At 28.1% G+C, this 20,249-nt stretch overlaps 1 protein-coding gene and 1 long non-coding RNA gene across 2 annotated transcripts in view; one reads left to right on the forward strand and one right to left on the reverse strand.

Annotated features, from left to right (window-relative positions):
- Positions 1-3,507, forward strand: part of LOC130178791 (dentin matrix acidic phosphoprotein 1-like) — a 29,897-nt gene extending 26,390 nt beyond the window's left edge. The window contains exons 13-16 of the mRNA XM_056391280.1: positions 267-649; positions 1,271-1,338; positions 1,433-1,476; positions 2,156-3,507. Of these exons, the coding sequence (XP_056247255.1) occupies positions 267-649; positions 1,271-1,338; positions 1,433-1,471 (490 nt within the window). The 3' untranslated portion in view covers positions 1,472-1,476; positions 2,156-3,507. The remainder of the gene's footprint in view (positions 1-266; positions 650-1,270; positions 1,339-1,432; positions 1,477-2,155) is intronic.
- The window catches only part of LOC130178793 (uncharacterized), a 70,268-nt gene continuing 53,041 nt past the window's right edge, over positions 3,023-20,249 (reverse strand). Inside the window, exon 3 of the long non-coding RNA XR_008829200.1 lies at positions 3,023-3,111. This is a non-coding gene — a long non-coding RNA (uncharacterized LOC130178793). The remainder of the gene's footprint in view (positions 3,112-20,249) is intronic.

Consider the following 20,249-nt stretch of genomic DNA (forward strand, 5'->3'; position numbering starts at 1 on the left):
ACGTGTTTAAGATTTAAATTCAGTGAAACAACAGTAATAAGACTTAGTGAGACAGACATTTTCTAGAACTTTGAAAACAGTTTTTCAGCAATTTATAGTCAAGACTCCCGGGGAGTATATACCAATGTGAAATAAAAATCCACAAAGTAGTACTGGTAAAACTAATGTAGTCTGCAGTACATTCTCCCTTAATGAAGGTTATAATGTTCAGTTTTCTGTAGTTGTTCAGTAGTAAAATACAGATGTCACATGTTCACATTTTTCAGACAAAAACGGATCCAGGAAGCAGCGGAGGAGATGCCTCGGCCAAAACCAACCAAAAGACCCAAACTAGATGCTGCACAGGAAGACGACACACCAAAGAAGAAAAGGAACAGTGAGCAAGAAGAGAATTCCTCGAAGGAAAACCAGCCTCCAAAGACAAAGCCAAAGAAGAAGAAAAAGAAGCAACTGGTGAAGGAGGAAGATGAAAGCGGTGCGGTGAGCGACCTGATCGCTGAGCAACTTGAACAGGTCTCATCTCTGTGCTCGAGCGACAGGAAGAAGAAGAAGAAGAAAAAGAAGATGTTGATGGCTGATGAAGGCGAAGAGACGAGCGCAAATTCAACTCCAGTCACTGCAAGCCAAGATACTCCTGCAAAGAAAAAGAGTAAGAAATTCTCTGGTTGTTACAAATTTTGTGTTCGTGTGCCATGGATTTTATTTCTAACTGGCCTGCAAAATGATTATTTTCATTACTGATTAATAGTAATTTATTCAGCCAAATCGTGAAAAATGCAGTTTTCCAGAACTCAAGGTGATGTCTTGCTTGTGATTGTTTTTACAGTCCAAAAGCCAACAATATAGCTTTATAAATTATTGAACTATTAATTAATGGTGATAATTACCTCCTGATTGACTAATTGTTTTAGCAATAACTTATCACAGAAATTCCAATGTCATCACTTATTACATATTTTGGTCAAAATAGTTTAATAACAAAATTTAAGAAATCCTCATAAAAGATGTTAATATATGAAAATCATTATTTTGAGTCCAAGGCAAAGTGCTGCAGCTCAGTTTGTTTCCTCTTCAAGTTAAATTACACTTTTACAATTTTTTTGTACCAATGAAGACAACCTGTAGTGTATTTGTTCATTTTTCAAAGACAGTGTGGCCAGTAATTTGGTACAAGATACTTGAGGCACTTTTTTCCTTGTCCTTCTCAGTGCACACACAACAACTTCACAATGTGCTGATATCCATGTTTTGTGTTGACTCATGTTTTCAGAGAAGAACAGACTAAAGGAAAAACTGGAAGAAACTGAACCTGCTCCAGATGTTACAGCTGCTTCTATGGTACGTTGACGCACGCAAATCTTACTTTTTTGCTTGGAGAAACACTTGGTATTTCTGCGAATTATTATAAAATTTTTTGTTCTGATAATTCCAGAAAAAGAAATCCTCCAAGAAGAAAATCGTCTCCGATTAAATGTGGTAAGTAGCTACACAAGGTTTTCACTTTGACACAATGGGTGTTAGCTTAGCATAAAGACTGCAAACAGGGGCGAACCGCTAGTCTAGCGCAATCAAAGGTAAGAAAATACACCTACCAGCATCTCAGCAGTCTGGAGTCTTGTGTTGTTACAATAAGGTTGCCTGACAACCAGCAACGACTCCAGCTGAGATTTTACACTTTTGACTTTTAGCTGGCTTTTGTTAGCTGACTGTAGCTTTATATTTTATGTCTTATGAACCATTAGATATTAAGTTGTATGTATTAATGTTTGTTTCTTCAAGGCAGTTGCATGATCACATTTTAGATCAATTTCAATTGGCCCTGAGGCTCTTTCATGCATAGTGGAGTATTAATGAAGTGTTATTCCTGCTTTTACTGACACTTGAGCACTAATCTTCATGGATCATCTCACCTGCAATTAAAAAATATTTGCACACATTCAAACTTTAGTGTACCCTCGGGGAGTTTTGCTCTTCAGAAAATGGTTTACAATGAAAAACAAAATCATAAAGTCACAGTAAAACGTGAATGCTGGCTGCAGAAGTTGAGTAAAAAGTTCAGATAAGGCAAGCTGTTTAGTTAAAGCACAGAGATCTATTTTGCTTTAGTGATGACTAATGTTTTCTTTTTTTTTTTGCCCTTGTGTATTCTGATTAGAAGTCAGTGGAGGGAGGATGACTTCTCTTGGACCTGAAAGCCCAAAAATAACAGGACAATCTGCATAATGTTGGTGCCTTTGCTCCTGATTCTTCAGTCTGAGATGAAGGGATTTTCTCCTTTCAGAAACAGAGGGGTACATCTGAGGGAACATCAGTGTTTTCAGTCTGTTTTACTTTCTTTTGCTCTAAAACTGTGAAAACTCATACACCTTCAGTTTGTTTGTGTTTACAGTTTAAAATCCTCATCAGCAGAATGGCGCTTTAATCATACAGATTTTTTTTAATGGCAGACCTGTTCTTAAAGGAAAATTTTATTGGAATAACATTTGAAATTAATGACAACTTCTAGTAGCTGTGGTTCATCATATTAACTTGAGTATCATTTGAAATTACTATTACAGTATTTCTTCTTATTCAACAAAAGCAGCTGTAAAAGAACTTTATGAAATATTTTAAATTGATCAAATTCTGATCTAAAACAGGAACTCTTCGATTAAAGAATAACTATATTGCTGCAACTAGTGCTTCTCTTTGCTATTGATTAATCTGTTCAATAAAACTTAAAACAGATAAACAGCAAATTATCCCATTGTTGAAGCTGAAAACAGTGAATGTTTGGAAGTTGTGTCATATTAGGGATGCAACAGATGATCAAAATAAAATTAATGACAAACTAATCGTTTCAGCTCAAATTAAAAAGTCTGAGCAGGAATTTTACGCCAACTTTTGATACTTGTAGCCAGGAACACATTTCAATTGGTATCAGATAAGATGGTTAAGTACAAAGCAGCTCTGCCTTTGAGGGATATTTATATAATTAAAGCGGCACCTCATTAGAAGTGATAGAAGTTCTTACCTTATTACTGTTAGTCTTCCTTCTTTGGACTGCTGGTTTACCATGTTGATGATTACAACAGACAAGCTTTGCATTGATGGCACAGTGATGGGACCAAGCTGTGAACACAAAAGGTCATGTTTGAGCAACAACTCCTGAAAATTGTGAACAGTTGATCTTGATAATAAGATTTTGTTTCTGTCTTTGGAGCTTTAATGTAGAAAGTCAGTTTTGTTCTAACACTAACTCATGTTACATATGATGTAGTTTGACCTTTTTTTTTCTCTGTCAGTCATAATGCTGTGAAATTCAGTTTTTTCTTTGGAAATGGTTTTGTTTACAGTGTCACTGTCGTTTACACAATTTTCTTAATAAGCCTATGAACTATGCACCTGATTTAATGCTGTTATTACATAATATTTACACTATTTGGATGTTTGTTTGCTTTTCCTGACAACCAACATGTTCTCCTCTCTGTAGGACACCAAACATGAAAATAAATCAATCCAACAGTTCTAATTTTGTTGTTTTGTACTGTTGCATTTGACTTGTTAAAATCAACATCCAAATTGAAACTAAACTGCTATATATATATATATACAAAATAAAGCAGACAAATGTCAATAGTAATTACACCCTATATTTGATAGATATACTGTCATAGCGGTTAGTACGAAGCCTTGTTAACGATGACTTCTCTCTGCTTGCCTTGTCTTATGTATAGTTATTCAGCCAGTCAGTCGGGGACATTTAGAATTATAGGGCTGGTCCAGCTGTTGCAATCCAGCAAGAAAAATGTCATATCATAGTATAGTGTGTCATAAAAAAACACCATAGTATAGCATGTAATTAAAAACGTCATACAATAGTCTATCATTAAAAAATGCCATAGTATAGTATGTCATAAAAGCCATCAAAGTATAGTAAGTCATAAAAGCATAGTATACTATGATGGCTTTTATGACATACTATACTATGGCATTTTTAATGATAGACTATTCTATGACGTTTGTTATTACATTTTTATGACATACAATACTATGACGTTTTTATGATATACTATTTTATGACTTTTATGACATGTACTATGATGTTTTCTTTGACATATACTATGATGTTTTCTTTGACATTTTTATGACATACTGTACAAGAAGTTTTTTTATGACATACTATACCATGACTTTTTTAACGACATACTATACTATGGCGTTTTTTTATGATATACTGTTCCATGACTTTTTTTCATAACAATTTTATGGCATTCTGTACTTTGACGTTTTTTGATATATACTGTTCTATGAAGTTTGTTATGACACACTATACCATGATGTTTTTATGACTTACTATACTATGACGTTTTTAATGATATGCTATACTATGACGTTTTTTATGGCATACTATGCTATAACGTTTTTTATGACATACTATACTATGAAGTTTTTATGACATACAATACTATGACGTTTTTAATAACATTTTTATGATATACTATACTATACTATGATATTTTTATGACATACTATACTATGATGTTTTTTCATGACATACTACACTATGACGTTTTTATGATATACTATTCTATGACGTTTGCTATTACATTTTTATGACATACTATACTATGACGTTTTTATGACATATACTATGATCATTTTTATGACATACTATACCATGACTTTTTTAATGATAGACTATTCTATGACTTTTTTTCATAACAATTTTATGGCATTCTGTACTTTGACGTTTTTTGATATATACTGTTCTATGAAGTTTGTTATGACATTTTTATGACTTACTATACTATGACGTTTTTAATGATATGCTATACTATGACGTTTTTTATGGCATACTATGCTATAACGTTTTTTATGATATACTATTCTATGAAATTTGTTATGACATTTTTATGACATACTATACCATGACGTTCTTTTATGACATACTATACTATGACATTTTTATGATACTATGATATTTTTATGAAATACTATACTATGACGTTTTTTCATGGCATACCACACTATGACGTTTTTATGATGTACTATACTATGACGTTTTTAATTACATGGTATACTATGGTGTTTTTTATGACACTTTATGACATACTATGATATATTATTCTATGACATACTATACTATGACTTTTTTTTATGACATACTACACTATGGCGTTTTTTATGACATTTTTATGACATACTATACCATGATGTTTTTATGACATACTATGACATTTTTAATGACATGCTATACTATGAGGTTTTTTATGACATACTATACCATTATATCTTTATGACTTACTATACTATGATATTTTTATGACATACTATACTATGGCGTTTTTTTATGATGGACAATTCTGTGATGTTCGTTATGACATTTTTTTGACATACTATACCATGACGTTCTTTTATGACATACTATACTATGACGTTTTTTCATGACATACTACACTATGACATTTTTATGATATACTATACTATGACGTTTTTAATTACATGGTATACTATGGTGTTTTTTATGACACTTTATGACATACTATGCTATACTATGAGGTTTTTTATGACATACTATACCATGATATCTTTATTACTTACTATACTATGACATTTTTATGACATATACTATGATGATTTTTATGACTTTTTTATGATATACTATACTATGATATTTTTATGACATACTATACTTTGACGTTTTTAATGACATGCTATACTATGAGGTTTTTTATGACATACTACACTATGACGTTTGTTATGACATTTTTTTGGCATACTATACCATGATGTTCTTTTATGGCATACTATACTATGGCGTTTTTTTATGATGGACAATTCTGTGATGTTTGTTATGACATTTTTTTGACATACTATACCATGACGTTCTTTTATGATATACTATACTATGACGTTTTTTATGACCTTTTTATGATATACTATGATATTTTTATGACATACTATACTATGACGTTTTTTCATGACATACCACACTATGACGTTTTTATGATGTACTATACTATGACGTTTTTAATTACATGGTATGCTATGGTGTTTTTTATGACACTTTATGACATACTATACTATGATATATTATTCTATGACATACTATACTATGGCGTTTTTTATGACATTTTTATGACATACTATACCATGATGTTTTTATGACTTACTATACTATGACATTTTTAATGACATGCTATACTATGACGTTTTTTATGACATTTTTTTGGCATACTATTCTATGAAGTTTGTTATGACATACTACACTATGACGTATTTTTCAACATTTTTATGACATACTATACCATGATGTCTTTATGACTTACTATACTATGATGGCTTTTATGACATGCTATACTATGGCGTTTTTTTATGATAGACAATTCTGTGATGTTTGTTATGACATTTTTTTGACATACTATACTATGACGTTTTTTCATGGCATACCACACTATGACGTTTTTATGATGTACTATACTATGACGTTTTTAATTACATTTTTATGATATACTATACTATGATATATTATTCTATGACATAGAATACCATGAAGTTTTTTTATGACATACTACACTATGGCGTATTTTTCAAAATTTTTATGACATACTATACCATGATGTCTTTATGACTTACTATACCATGAAGGCTTTTATGACATACTATACTCTGACGTTTTTTATGAAATTTTTATGGCATACTATACTATGACGTTTTTTCATGGCATACCAGACTATGACGTTTTTATGATGTACTATACTATGACGTTTTTAATTACATGGTATACTATAGTGTTTTTTATGACACTTTATGACATACTATACTATGATATATTATTCTATGACATACTATACTATGACTTTTTTTTATGACATACTATACCATGATGTTTTTATGACTTACTATACTATGACATTTTTAATGACATGCTATACTATGACGATTTTTATGACATACTATACTATGACATTTTTATGACATATACTATGATGATTTTTATGACTTTTTTATGATATACTATACTATGATATTTTTTTGACATACTATACTATGACGTTTTTAATGACATGCTATACTATGAGGTTTTTTATGACATACTACACTATGACGTTTGTTATGACATTTTTTTGACATACTATATCATGACGTTTTTTTATGACATACTATACGATGACGTTTTTTCATGGCATACCACACTATGACGTTTTTATGATGTACTATACTATGACGTTTTTAATTACATGGTATACTATGGTGTTTTTTATGACACTTTATGACATACTATACTATGATATATTATTCTATGACATACTATACTATGACTTTTTTTATGACATACTATACCATGATGTTTTTATGACTTACTATACTATGACATTTTTAATGACATGCTATACTATGACGATTTTTATGACATACTATACTATGACATTTTTATGACATATACTATGATGATTTTTATGACTTTTTTATGATATACTATACTATGATATTTTTATGACATACTATACTATGACGTTTTTAATGACATGCTATACTATGAGGTTTTTTATGACATACTACACTATGACGTTTGTTATGACATTTTTTTGACATACTATATCATGACGTTCTTTTATGACATACTATACGATGACGTTTTTTCATGACATACCACACTATGACGTTTTTATGATGTACTATACTATGACGTTTTTAATTACATGGTATACTATGGTGTTTTTTATGACACTTTATGACATACTATACTATGACGTTTTTTTATGATATACTATTCTATGTAGTTTGTTATGACATTTTTTTGACATACTATATCATGACGTTCTTTTATGACATACTATACTATGACGTTTTTTCATGACATACTACACTATGACGTTTTTATGATATACTATACTATGACGTTTTTAATGACATGCTATACTATGAGGTTTTTTATGACATACTACACTATGATGTTTGTTATGACATTTTTTTGACATACTATATCATGACGTTCTTTTATGACATACTATACGATGACGTTTTTTCATGACATACCACACTATGACGTTTTTATGATGTACTATACTATGACGTTTTTAATTACATGGTATGCTATGGTGTTTTTTATGACACTTTATGACATACTATACTATGATATATTATTCTATGACATACTATACTATGACTTTTTTTATGACATACTATACCATGATGTTTTTATGACTTACTATACAATGACATTTTTAATGACATGCTATACTATGACGATTTTTATGACATACTATACTATGACATTTTTATGACATATACTATGATGATTTTTATGACTTTTTTATGATATACTATACTATGATATTTTTATGACATACTATACTATGACGTTTTCAATGACATGCTATACTATGAGGTTTTTTATGACATACTACACTATGACGTTTGCTATGACATTTTGTTGACATAATATATCATGACGTTCTTTTATGACATACTATACGATGACATTTTTTCATGACATACCACACTATGACGTTTTTATGATGTACTATACTATGACGTTTTTAATTACATGGTATACTATGGTGTTTTTTATGACACTTTATGACATACTATACTATGACGTTTTTTTATGATATACTATTCTATGTAGTTTGTTATGACATTTTTTTGACATACTATATCATGACGTTCTTTTATGACATACTATACTATGACGTTTTTTCATGACATACTACACTATGACGTTTTTATGATATACTATACTATGACGTTTTTAATGACATGCTATACTATGAGGTTTTTTATGACATACTACACTATGATGTTTGTTATGACATTTTTTTGACATACTATATCATGACGTTCTTTTATGACATACTATACGATGACGTTTTTTCATGACATACCACACTATGACGTTTTTATGATGTACTATACTATGACGTTTTTAATTACATGGTATGCTATGGTGTTTTTTATGACACTTTATGACATACTATACTATGATATATTATTCTATGACATACTATACTATGGCGTTTTTTATGACATTTTTATGACATACTATACCATGATGTTTTTATGACTTACTATACTATGACATTTTTAATGACATGCTATACTATGACGTTTTTTATGACATTTTTTTGGCATACTATTCTATGAAGTTTGTTATGACATACTACACTATGACGTATTTTTCAACATTTTTATGACATACTATACCATGATGTCTTTATGACTTACTATACTATGATGGCTTTTATGACATGCTATACTATGGCGTTTTTTATGATAGACAATTCTGTGATGTTTGTTATGACATTTTTTTGACATACTATACTATGACGTTTTTTCATGGCATACCACACTATGACGTTTTTATGATGTACTATACTATGACGTTTTTAATTACATTTTTATGATATACTATACTATGATATATTATTCTATGACATAGAATACCATGAAGTTTTTTTATGACATACTACACTATGGCGTATTTTTCAAAATTTTTATGACATACTATACCATGATGTCTTTATGACTTACTATACCATGAAGGCTTTTATGACATACTATACTCTGACGTTTTTTATGACATTTTTTTGACATACTATACTATGACGTTTTTTCATGGCATACCACACTATGACGTTTTTATGATGTACTATACTATGACGTTTTTAATTACATGGTATACTATAGTGTTTTTTATGACACTTTATGACATACTATACTATGATATATTATTCTATGACATACTATACTATGACTTTTTTTTATGACATACTACACTATGGCGTTTTTTATGACATTTTTATGACATACTATACTATGACATTTTTAATGACATGCTATACTATGACGATTTTTATGACATACTATACTATGACATTTTTATGACATACTATACTATGATGATTTTTATGACTTTTTTTATGATATACTATACTATGATATTTTTTTGACATACTATACTATGACGTTTTTAATGACATGCTATACTATGAGGTTTTTTATGACATACTACACTATGACGTTTGTTATGACATTTTTTTGACATACTATATCATGACGTTTTTTTATGACATACTATACGATGACGTTTTTTCATGGCATACCACACTATGACGTTTTTATGATGTACTATACTATGACGTTTTTAATTACATGGTATACTATGGTGTTTTTTATGACACTTTATGACATACTATACTATGATATATTATTCTATGACATACTATACTATGACTTTTTTTATGACATACTATACCATGATGTTTTTATGACTTACTATACTATGACATTTTTAATGACATGCTATACTATGACGATTTTTATGACATACTATACTATGACATTTTTATGACATATACTATGATGATTTTTATGACTTTTTTATGATATACTATACTATGATATTTTTATGACATACTATACTATGACGTTTTTAATGACATGCTATACTATGAGGTTTTTTATGACATACTACACTATGACGTTTGTTATGACATTTTTTTGACATACTATATCATGACGTTCTTTTATGACATACTATACGATGACATTTTTTCATGACATACCACACTATGACGTTTTTATGATGTACTATACTATGACGTTTTTAATTACATGGTATACTATGGTGTTTTTTATGACACTTTATGACATACTATACTATGACGTTTTTTTATGATATACTATTCTATGTAGTTTGTTATGACATTTTTTTGACATACTATATCATGACGTTCTTTTATGACATACTATACTATGACGTTTTTTCATGACATACTACACTATGACGTTTTTATGATATACTATACTATGACGTTTTTAATGACATGCTATACTATGAGGTTTTTTATGACATACTACACTATGATGTTTGTTATGACATTTTTTTGACATACTATATCATGACGTTCTTTTATGACATACTATACGATGACGTTTTTTCATGACATACCACACTATGACGTTTTTATGATGTACTATACTATGACGTTTTTAATTACATGGTATGCTATGGTGTTTTTTATGACACTTTATGACATACTATACTATGATATATTATTCTATGACATACTATACTATGACTTTTTTTATGAGATACTATACCATGATGTTTTTATGACTTACTATACAATGACATTTTTAATGACATGCTATACTATGACGATTTTTATGACATACTATACTATGACATTTTTATGATATACTATACCATGATGTTTTTTATGACTTTTTTTATGATATACTATACTATGATATTTTTATGACATACTATACTATGACGTTTTCAATGACATGCTATACTATGAGGTTTTTTATGACATACTACACTATGACGTTTGCTATGACATTTTGTTGACATAATATATCATGACGTTCTTTTATGACATACTATACGATGACATTTTTTCATGACATACCACACTATGACGTTTTTATGATGTACTATACTATGACGTTTTTAATTACATGGTATACTATGGTGTTTTTTATGACACTTTATGACATACTATACTATGACGTTTTTTTATGATATACTATTCTATGTAGTTTGTTATGACATTTTTTTGACATACTATATCATGACGTTCTTTTATGACATACTATACTATGACGTTTTTTCATGACATACTACACTATGACGTTTTTATGATATACTATACTATGACGTTTTTAATGACATGCTATACTATGAGGTTTTTTATGACATACTACACTATGATGTTTGTTATGACATTTTTTTGACATACTATATCATGACGTTCTTTTATGACATACTATACGATGACGTTTTTTCATGACATACCACACTATGACGTTTTTATGATGTACTATACTATGACGTTTTTAATTACATGGTATGCTATGGTGTTTTTTATGACACTTTATGACATACTATACTATGATATATTATTCTATGACATACTATACTATGGCGTTTTTTATGACATTTTTATGATATACTATACCATGATGTTTTTATGACTTACTATACTATGACATTTTTAATGACATGCTATACTATGACGTTTTTTATGACATTTTTTTGGCATACTATACTATAACGTTTTTTATGATATACTATTCTATGAAGTTTGTTATGACATACTACACTATGACGTATTTTTCAACATTTTTATGACATACTATACCATGATGTCTTTATGACTTACTATACTATGATGGCTTTTATGACACGCTATACTATGGCGTTTTTTTATGATAGACAATTCTGTGATGTTTGTTATGACATTTTTTTGACATACTATACTATGACGTTTTTTCATGACATACTACACTATGACATTTTTATGATACACTATACTATGACATTTTTAATTACATGGTATACTATGGTGTTTTTTATGACACTTTATGACATACTATACTATGATATATTATTCTATGACATACTATACCATGATGTTTTTTTATGACATACTACACTATGGCGTTTTTTATGACATTTGTATGATATACTATACTATGCTTTTATGACTTACTATACTTTGATTACTTTTATGACATACTATACTATGGCATTTTTAATGATAGACTATTCTATGACGTTTGTTATTACATTTTTATGACATACTATACTATGACGTTTTTATGACATACAATACTATGACGTTTTTATGACATACAATACTATGACGTTTTTAATGACATTTTTATGATATACTATACTATATTATTCTATGACATAGAATACCATGAAGTTTTTTTATGACATACTACACTATGGCGTATTTTTCAAAATTTTTATGACATACTATACCATGATATCTTTATGACTTACTATACCATGATGGCTTTTATGACATACTATACTATGGCGTTTTTTTATGATAGACAATTCTGTGATGTTTGTTATGACATTTTTTTGACATACTATACTATGACGTTTTTTCATGACATACTACACTATGACATTTTTATGATACACTATACTATGACATTTTTAATTACATGGTATACTATGGTGTTTTTTATGACACTTTATGACATACTATACTATGATATATTATTCTATGACATACTATACCATGATGTTTTTTTATGACATACTACACTATGGCGTTTTTTATGACATTTGTATGATATACTATACTATGCTTTTATGACTTACTATACTTTGATTACTTTTATGACATACTATACTATGGCATTTTAATGATAGACTATTCTATGACGTTTGTTATTACATTTTTATGACATACTATACTATGACGTTTTTATGACATACAATACTATGACGTTTTTATGACATACAATACTATGACGTTTTTAATGACATTTTTATGATATACTATACTATATTATTCTATGACATAGAATACCATGAAGTTTTTTTATGACATACTACACTATGGCGTATTTTTCAAAATTTTTATGACATACTATACCATGATATCTTTATGACTTACTATACCATGATGGCTTTTATGACATACTATACTATGGCGTTTTTTTATGATATACAATTCTGTGATGTTTGTTATGACATTTTTTTGGCATACTATACCATGACGTTCTTTTATGACATACTATACTCTGACGTTTTTTATGACATTTTTATGGCATACTATACTATGACGTTTTTTCATGGCATACCACACTATGACGTTTTTATGATGTACTATACTATGACGTTTTTAATTACATGGTATACTATGGTGTTTTTTATGACACTTTATGACATACTATACTATGATATATTATTCTATGACATACTATACTATGACTTTTTTTATGACATACTATACCATGATGTTTTTATGACTTACTATACTATGACATTTTTAATGACATGCTATACTATGACGATTTTTATGACATACTATACTATGACATTTTTATGACATACTATACTATGACGTTTTTAATGACATGCTATATTATGAGGTTTTTTATGACATATTACACTATGACGTTTTTAATGACATGCTATACTATGAGGTTTTTTATGACATACTACACTATGACGTTTGTTATGACATTTATTTGACATACTATACGATGACGTTTTTTCATGACATACCACACTATGACGTTTTTATGATGTACTATACTATGACGTTTTTAATTACATGGTATACTATGGTGTTTTTTATGACACTTTATGACATACTATACTATGATATATTATTCTATGACATACTATACTATGACGTTTTTTTATGATATACTATTCTATGTAGTTTGTTATGACATTTTTTTGACATACTATATCATGACGTTCTTTTATGACATACTATACTATGACATTTTTATGACATATACTATGATGATTTTTATGACTTTTTTATGATATACTATACTATGATATTTTTATGACATACTATACTATGACGTTTTTAATGACATGCTATACTATGAGGTTTTTTATGACATATTACACTATGACGTTTGTTATGACATTTTTTTGACATACTATATCATGACGTTCTTTTATGACATACTATACGATGACGTTTTTTCATGACATACCACACTATGACGTTTTTATGATGTACTATACTATGACGTTTTTAATTACATGGTATACTATGGTGTTTTTTATGACACTTTATGACATACTATACTATATTATTCTATGACATACTATACTATGACATTTTTATGACATATACTATGATGATTTTTATGACTTTTTTATGACGTACTATACCATGATGTTTTTATGACTTACTATACTATGACATTTTTAATGACATGCTATACTATGACGATTTTTATGACATACTATACTATGACATTTTTATGACATGCTATACTATGAGGTTTTTTATTACATACTACACTATGACGTTTGTTATGACATTTTTTTGACATACTATATCATGACGTTCTTTTATGACATACTATACGATGACGTTTTTTCATGACATACCACACTATGACGTTTTTATGATGTACTATACTATGACGTTTTTAATTACATGGTATACTATGGTGTTTTTTATGACACTTTATGACATACTATACTATGATATATTATTCTATGACATACTATACTATGACGTTTTTTTATGATATACTATTCTATGTAGTTTGTTATGACATTTTTTTGACATACTATAACATGACGTTCTTTTATGACATACTATACTATGACGTTTTTTCATGGCATACCACACTATGACGTTTTTATGATGTACTATACTATGACGTTTTTAATTACATGGTATACTATGGTGTTTTTTATGACACTTTATGACATACTATACTATGATATATTATTCTATGACATACTATACTATGACTTTTTTTATGACATACTATACTATGACGTTTTTAATGACATGCTATACTATGAGGTTTTTTATGACATACTATACTATGACGATTTTTATGACATACTATACTATGACATTTTTATGACATGCTATACTATGAGGTTTTTTATGACATACTACACTATGACGTTTTTTATGACATTTGTATGATATACTATACCATGCTTTTATGACTTACTATACTTTGATTGCTTTTATGACATACTATACTATGGCATTTTTAATGATAGACTATTCTATGAAGTTTGTTATTACATTTTTATGACATACTATACTATGACGTTTTTATGACATACAATACTATGACGTTTTTAATGACATTTTTATGATATACTATATTATTCTATGACATAGAATACCATGAAGTTTTTTTATGACATACTACACTATGGCGTATTTTTCAAAATTTTTATGACATACTAATCCATGATATCTTTATGACTTACTATACCATGATGGCTTTTATGACATACTATACTATGGCGTTTTTTTATGATATACAATTCTGTGATGTTTGTTATGACATTTTTTTGGCATACTATACCATGACGTTCTTTTATGACATACTATACTCTGACGTTTTTTATGACATTTTTATGGCATACTATACTATGACGTTTTTTCATGGCATACCACACTATGATGTTTTTATGATGTACTATACTATGACATTTTTAATTACATGGTATACTATGGTGTTTTTTATGACACTTTATGACATACTATACTATGATATATTATTCTATGACATACTATACTATGACTTTTTTTATGACATACTATACCATGATGTTTTTATGACTTACTATACTATGACATTTTTAATGACATGCTATACTATGACGATTTTTATGACATACTATACTATGACATTTTTATGACATACTATACTATGACGTTTTTAATGACATGCTATACTATGAGGTTTTTTATGACATATTACACTATGACGTTTTTAATGACATGCTATACTATGAGGTTTTTTATGACATACTACACTATGACGTTTGTTATGACATTTATTTGACATACTATACGATGACGTTTTTTCATGACATACCACACTATGACGTTTTTATGATGTACTATACTATGACGTTTTTAATTACATGGTATACTATGGTGTTTTTTATGACACTTTATGACATACTATACTATGATATATTATTCTATGACATACTATACTATGACGTTTTTTTATGATATACTATTCTATGTAGTTTGTTATGACATTTTTTTGACATACTATATCATGACGTTCTTTTATGACATACTATACTATGACATTTTTATGACATATACTATGATGATTTTTATGACTTTTTTATGATATACTATACTATGATATTTTTATGACATACTATACTATGATATTTTTATGACATTTTTAATGACATGCTATACTATGAGGTTTTTTATGACATATTACACTATGACGTTTGTTATGACATTTTTTTGACATACTATATCATGACGTTCTTTTATGACATACTATACGATGACGTTTTTTCATGACATACCACACTATGACGTTTTTATGATGTACTATACTATGACGTTTTTAATTACATGGTATACTATGGTGTTTTTTATGACACTTTATGACTTACTATACTATGATATATTATTCTATGACATACTATACCATGATGTTTTTTTATGACATACTACACTATGGCGTTTTTTATGACATTTGTATGATATACTATACTATGCTTTTATGACTTACTATACTTTGATTGCTTTTATGACATACTATACTATGGCATTTTTAATGATAGACTATTCTATGACGTTTGTTATTACATTTTTATGATATACTATACTATGATATTTTTATGACATACTATACTATGACGTTTTTAATGACATACTATACCATGATGTTTTTTTATGACATACTACACTATGGCGTTTTTTATGACATTTGTATGATATACTATACTATGCTTTTATGACTTACTATACTTTGATTGCTTTTATGACATACTATACTATGGCATTTTTAATGATAGACTATTCTATGACGTTTGTTATTACATTTTTATGGCATACTATACTATGATATTTTTATGACATACTATACTATGACGTTTTTTCATGGCATACCACACTATGACGATTTTTATGATGTACTATACTATGACGTTTTTAATTACATGGTATACTATGGTGTTTTTTATGACACTTTATGACATACTATACTATGATATATTATTCTATGACATACTATACTATGACATTTTTTTATGACATACTACACGATGGCGTTTTTTATGACATTTTTATGACATATTATACCATGATGTTTTTATGACTTACTATACTATGACATTTTTAATGACATACTATACTATGAGGTTTTTTATGACATACTATACTATGACGATTTTTATGACATACTATACTATGACATTTTTATGACATGCTATACTATGAGGTTTTTTATGACATACTACACTATGACGTTTGTTATGACATTTTTTTGGCATACTATACCATGACGTTCTTTTATGACATACTATACTATGGCGTTTTTTTATGATGGACAATTCTGTGATGTTTGTTATGACATTTTTTTGACATACTATACCATGACGTTCTTTTATGACATACTATACTATGACGTTTTTTATGATATTTTTATGACATACTATACTATGACGTTTTTTCATGACATACCACACTATGACGTTTTTATGATGTACTATACTATGACGTTTTTAATTACATGGTATACTATGGTGTTTTTTATGACACTTTATGACATACTATACTATGATATATTATTCTATGACATACTATACTATGACGTTTTTTTATGATATACTATTCTATGAAGTTTGTTATGACATTTTTTTGACATACTATATCATGACGTTTTTTCATGACATACTACACTATGACGTTTTTATGATATACTATACTATGACGTTTTTAATGACATGCTATACTATGAGGTTTTTTATGACATACTATACTATGACGATTTTTATGACATACTATACTATGACATTTTTATGACATTTTTATGACATGCTATACTATGAGGTTTTTTATGACATACTACACTATGACGTTTTTTATGACATTTGTATGATATACTATACTATGCTTTTATGACTTACTATACTTTGATTGCTTTTATGACATACTATACTATGGCATTTTTAATGATATACTATTCTATGACGTTTGTTATTACATTTTTATGACATACTATACTATGACGTTTTTATGACATACAATACTATGACGTTTTTATGACATACAATACTATGACGTTTTTAATGACATTTTTATGATATACTATACTATATTATTCTATGACATAGAATACCATGAAGTTTTTTTATGACATACTACACTATGGCGTATTTTTCAAAATTTTTATGACATACTATACCATGATGTCTTTATGACTTACTATACCATGATGGCTTTTATGACATACTATACTATGGCGTTTTTTTATGATAGACAATTCTGTGATGTTTGTTATGACGTTCTTTTATCACATACTATACTCTGACGTTTTTTATGACATTTTTATGGCATACTATACTATGACGTTTTTTCATGGCATACCACACTATGACGTTTTTATGATGTACTATACTATGACGTTTTTAATTACATGGTATACTATGGTGTTTTTTATGACATTTTATGACATACTATACTATGATATATTATTCTATGACATACTATACTATGACTTTTTTTATGACATACTATACCATGAGGTTTTTATGACTTACTACACTATGACATTTTTAATGACATGCTATACTATGACGATTTTTATGACATACTATACTATGACATTTTTATGACATATACTATGATGATTTTTATGACTTTTTTATGATATACTATACTATGATATTTTTATGACATACTATACTATGACGTTTTTAATGACATGCTATACTATGAGGTTTTTTATGACATATTACACAATGACGTTTTTAATGACATGCTATACTATGAGGTGTTTTATGACATACTACACTATGACGTTTGTTATGACATTTTTTTGACATACTATATCATGACGTTCTTTTATGACATACTATACGATGACGTTTTTTCATGACATACCACACTATGACGTTTTTATGATGTACTATACTATGACGTTTTTAATTACATGGTATACTATGGTGTTTTTTATGACACTTTATGACATACTATACTGTGATATATTATTCTATGACATACTATACTATGACTTTTTTTATGATATACTATTCTATGGCGTTTTTTTATGACATTTTTTTGACATACTATATCATGACGTTCTTTTATGACATACTATACTATGACATTTTTATGACATATACTATGATGATTTTTATGACTTTTTTATGATATACTATACTATGATATTTTTATGACATACTATACTATGACGTTTTTAATGACATGCTATACTATGAGGTTTTTTATGACATATTACACTATGACGTTTGTTATGACATTTTTTTGACATACTATATCATGACGTTCTTTTATGACATACAATACGATGACGTTTTTTCATGACATACCACACTATGACGTTTTTATGATGTACTATACTATGACGTTTTTAATTACATGGTATACTATGGTGTTTTTTATGACACTTTATGACTTACTATACTATGATATATTATTCTATGACATACTATACTATGACGTTTTTTTATGATATACTATTCTATGTAGTTTGTTATGACATTTTTTTGACATACTATATCATGACGTTCTTTTATGACATACTATACTATGACATTTTTATGACATGCTATACTATGAGGTTTTTTATGACATACTACACTATGACGTTTGTTATGACATTTTTTTGGCATACTATACCATGACGTTCTTTTATGACATACTATACTATGGCGTTTTTTTATGATGGACAATTCTGTGATGTTTGTTATGACATTTTTTTGACATACTATACCATGACGT

The sequence above is a fragment of the Seriola aureovittata genome, chromosome 12, assembly GCF_021018895.1.
Source record: "Seriola aureovittata isolate HTS-2021-v1 ecotype China chromosome 12, ASM2101889v1, whole genome shotgun sequence".
NCBI classification, from domain to species: Eukaryota; Metazoa; Chordata; class Actinopteri; order Carangiformes; family Carangidae; genus Seriola; species Seriola aureovittata.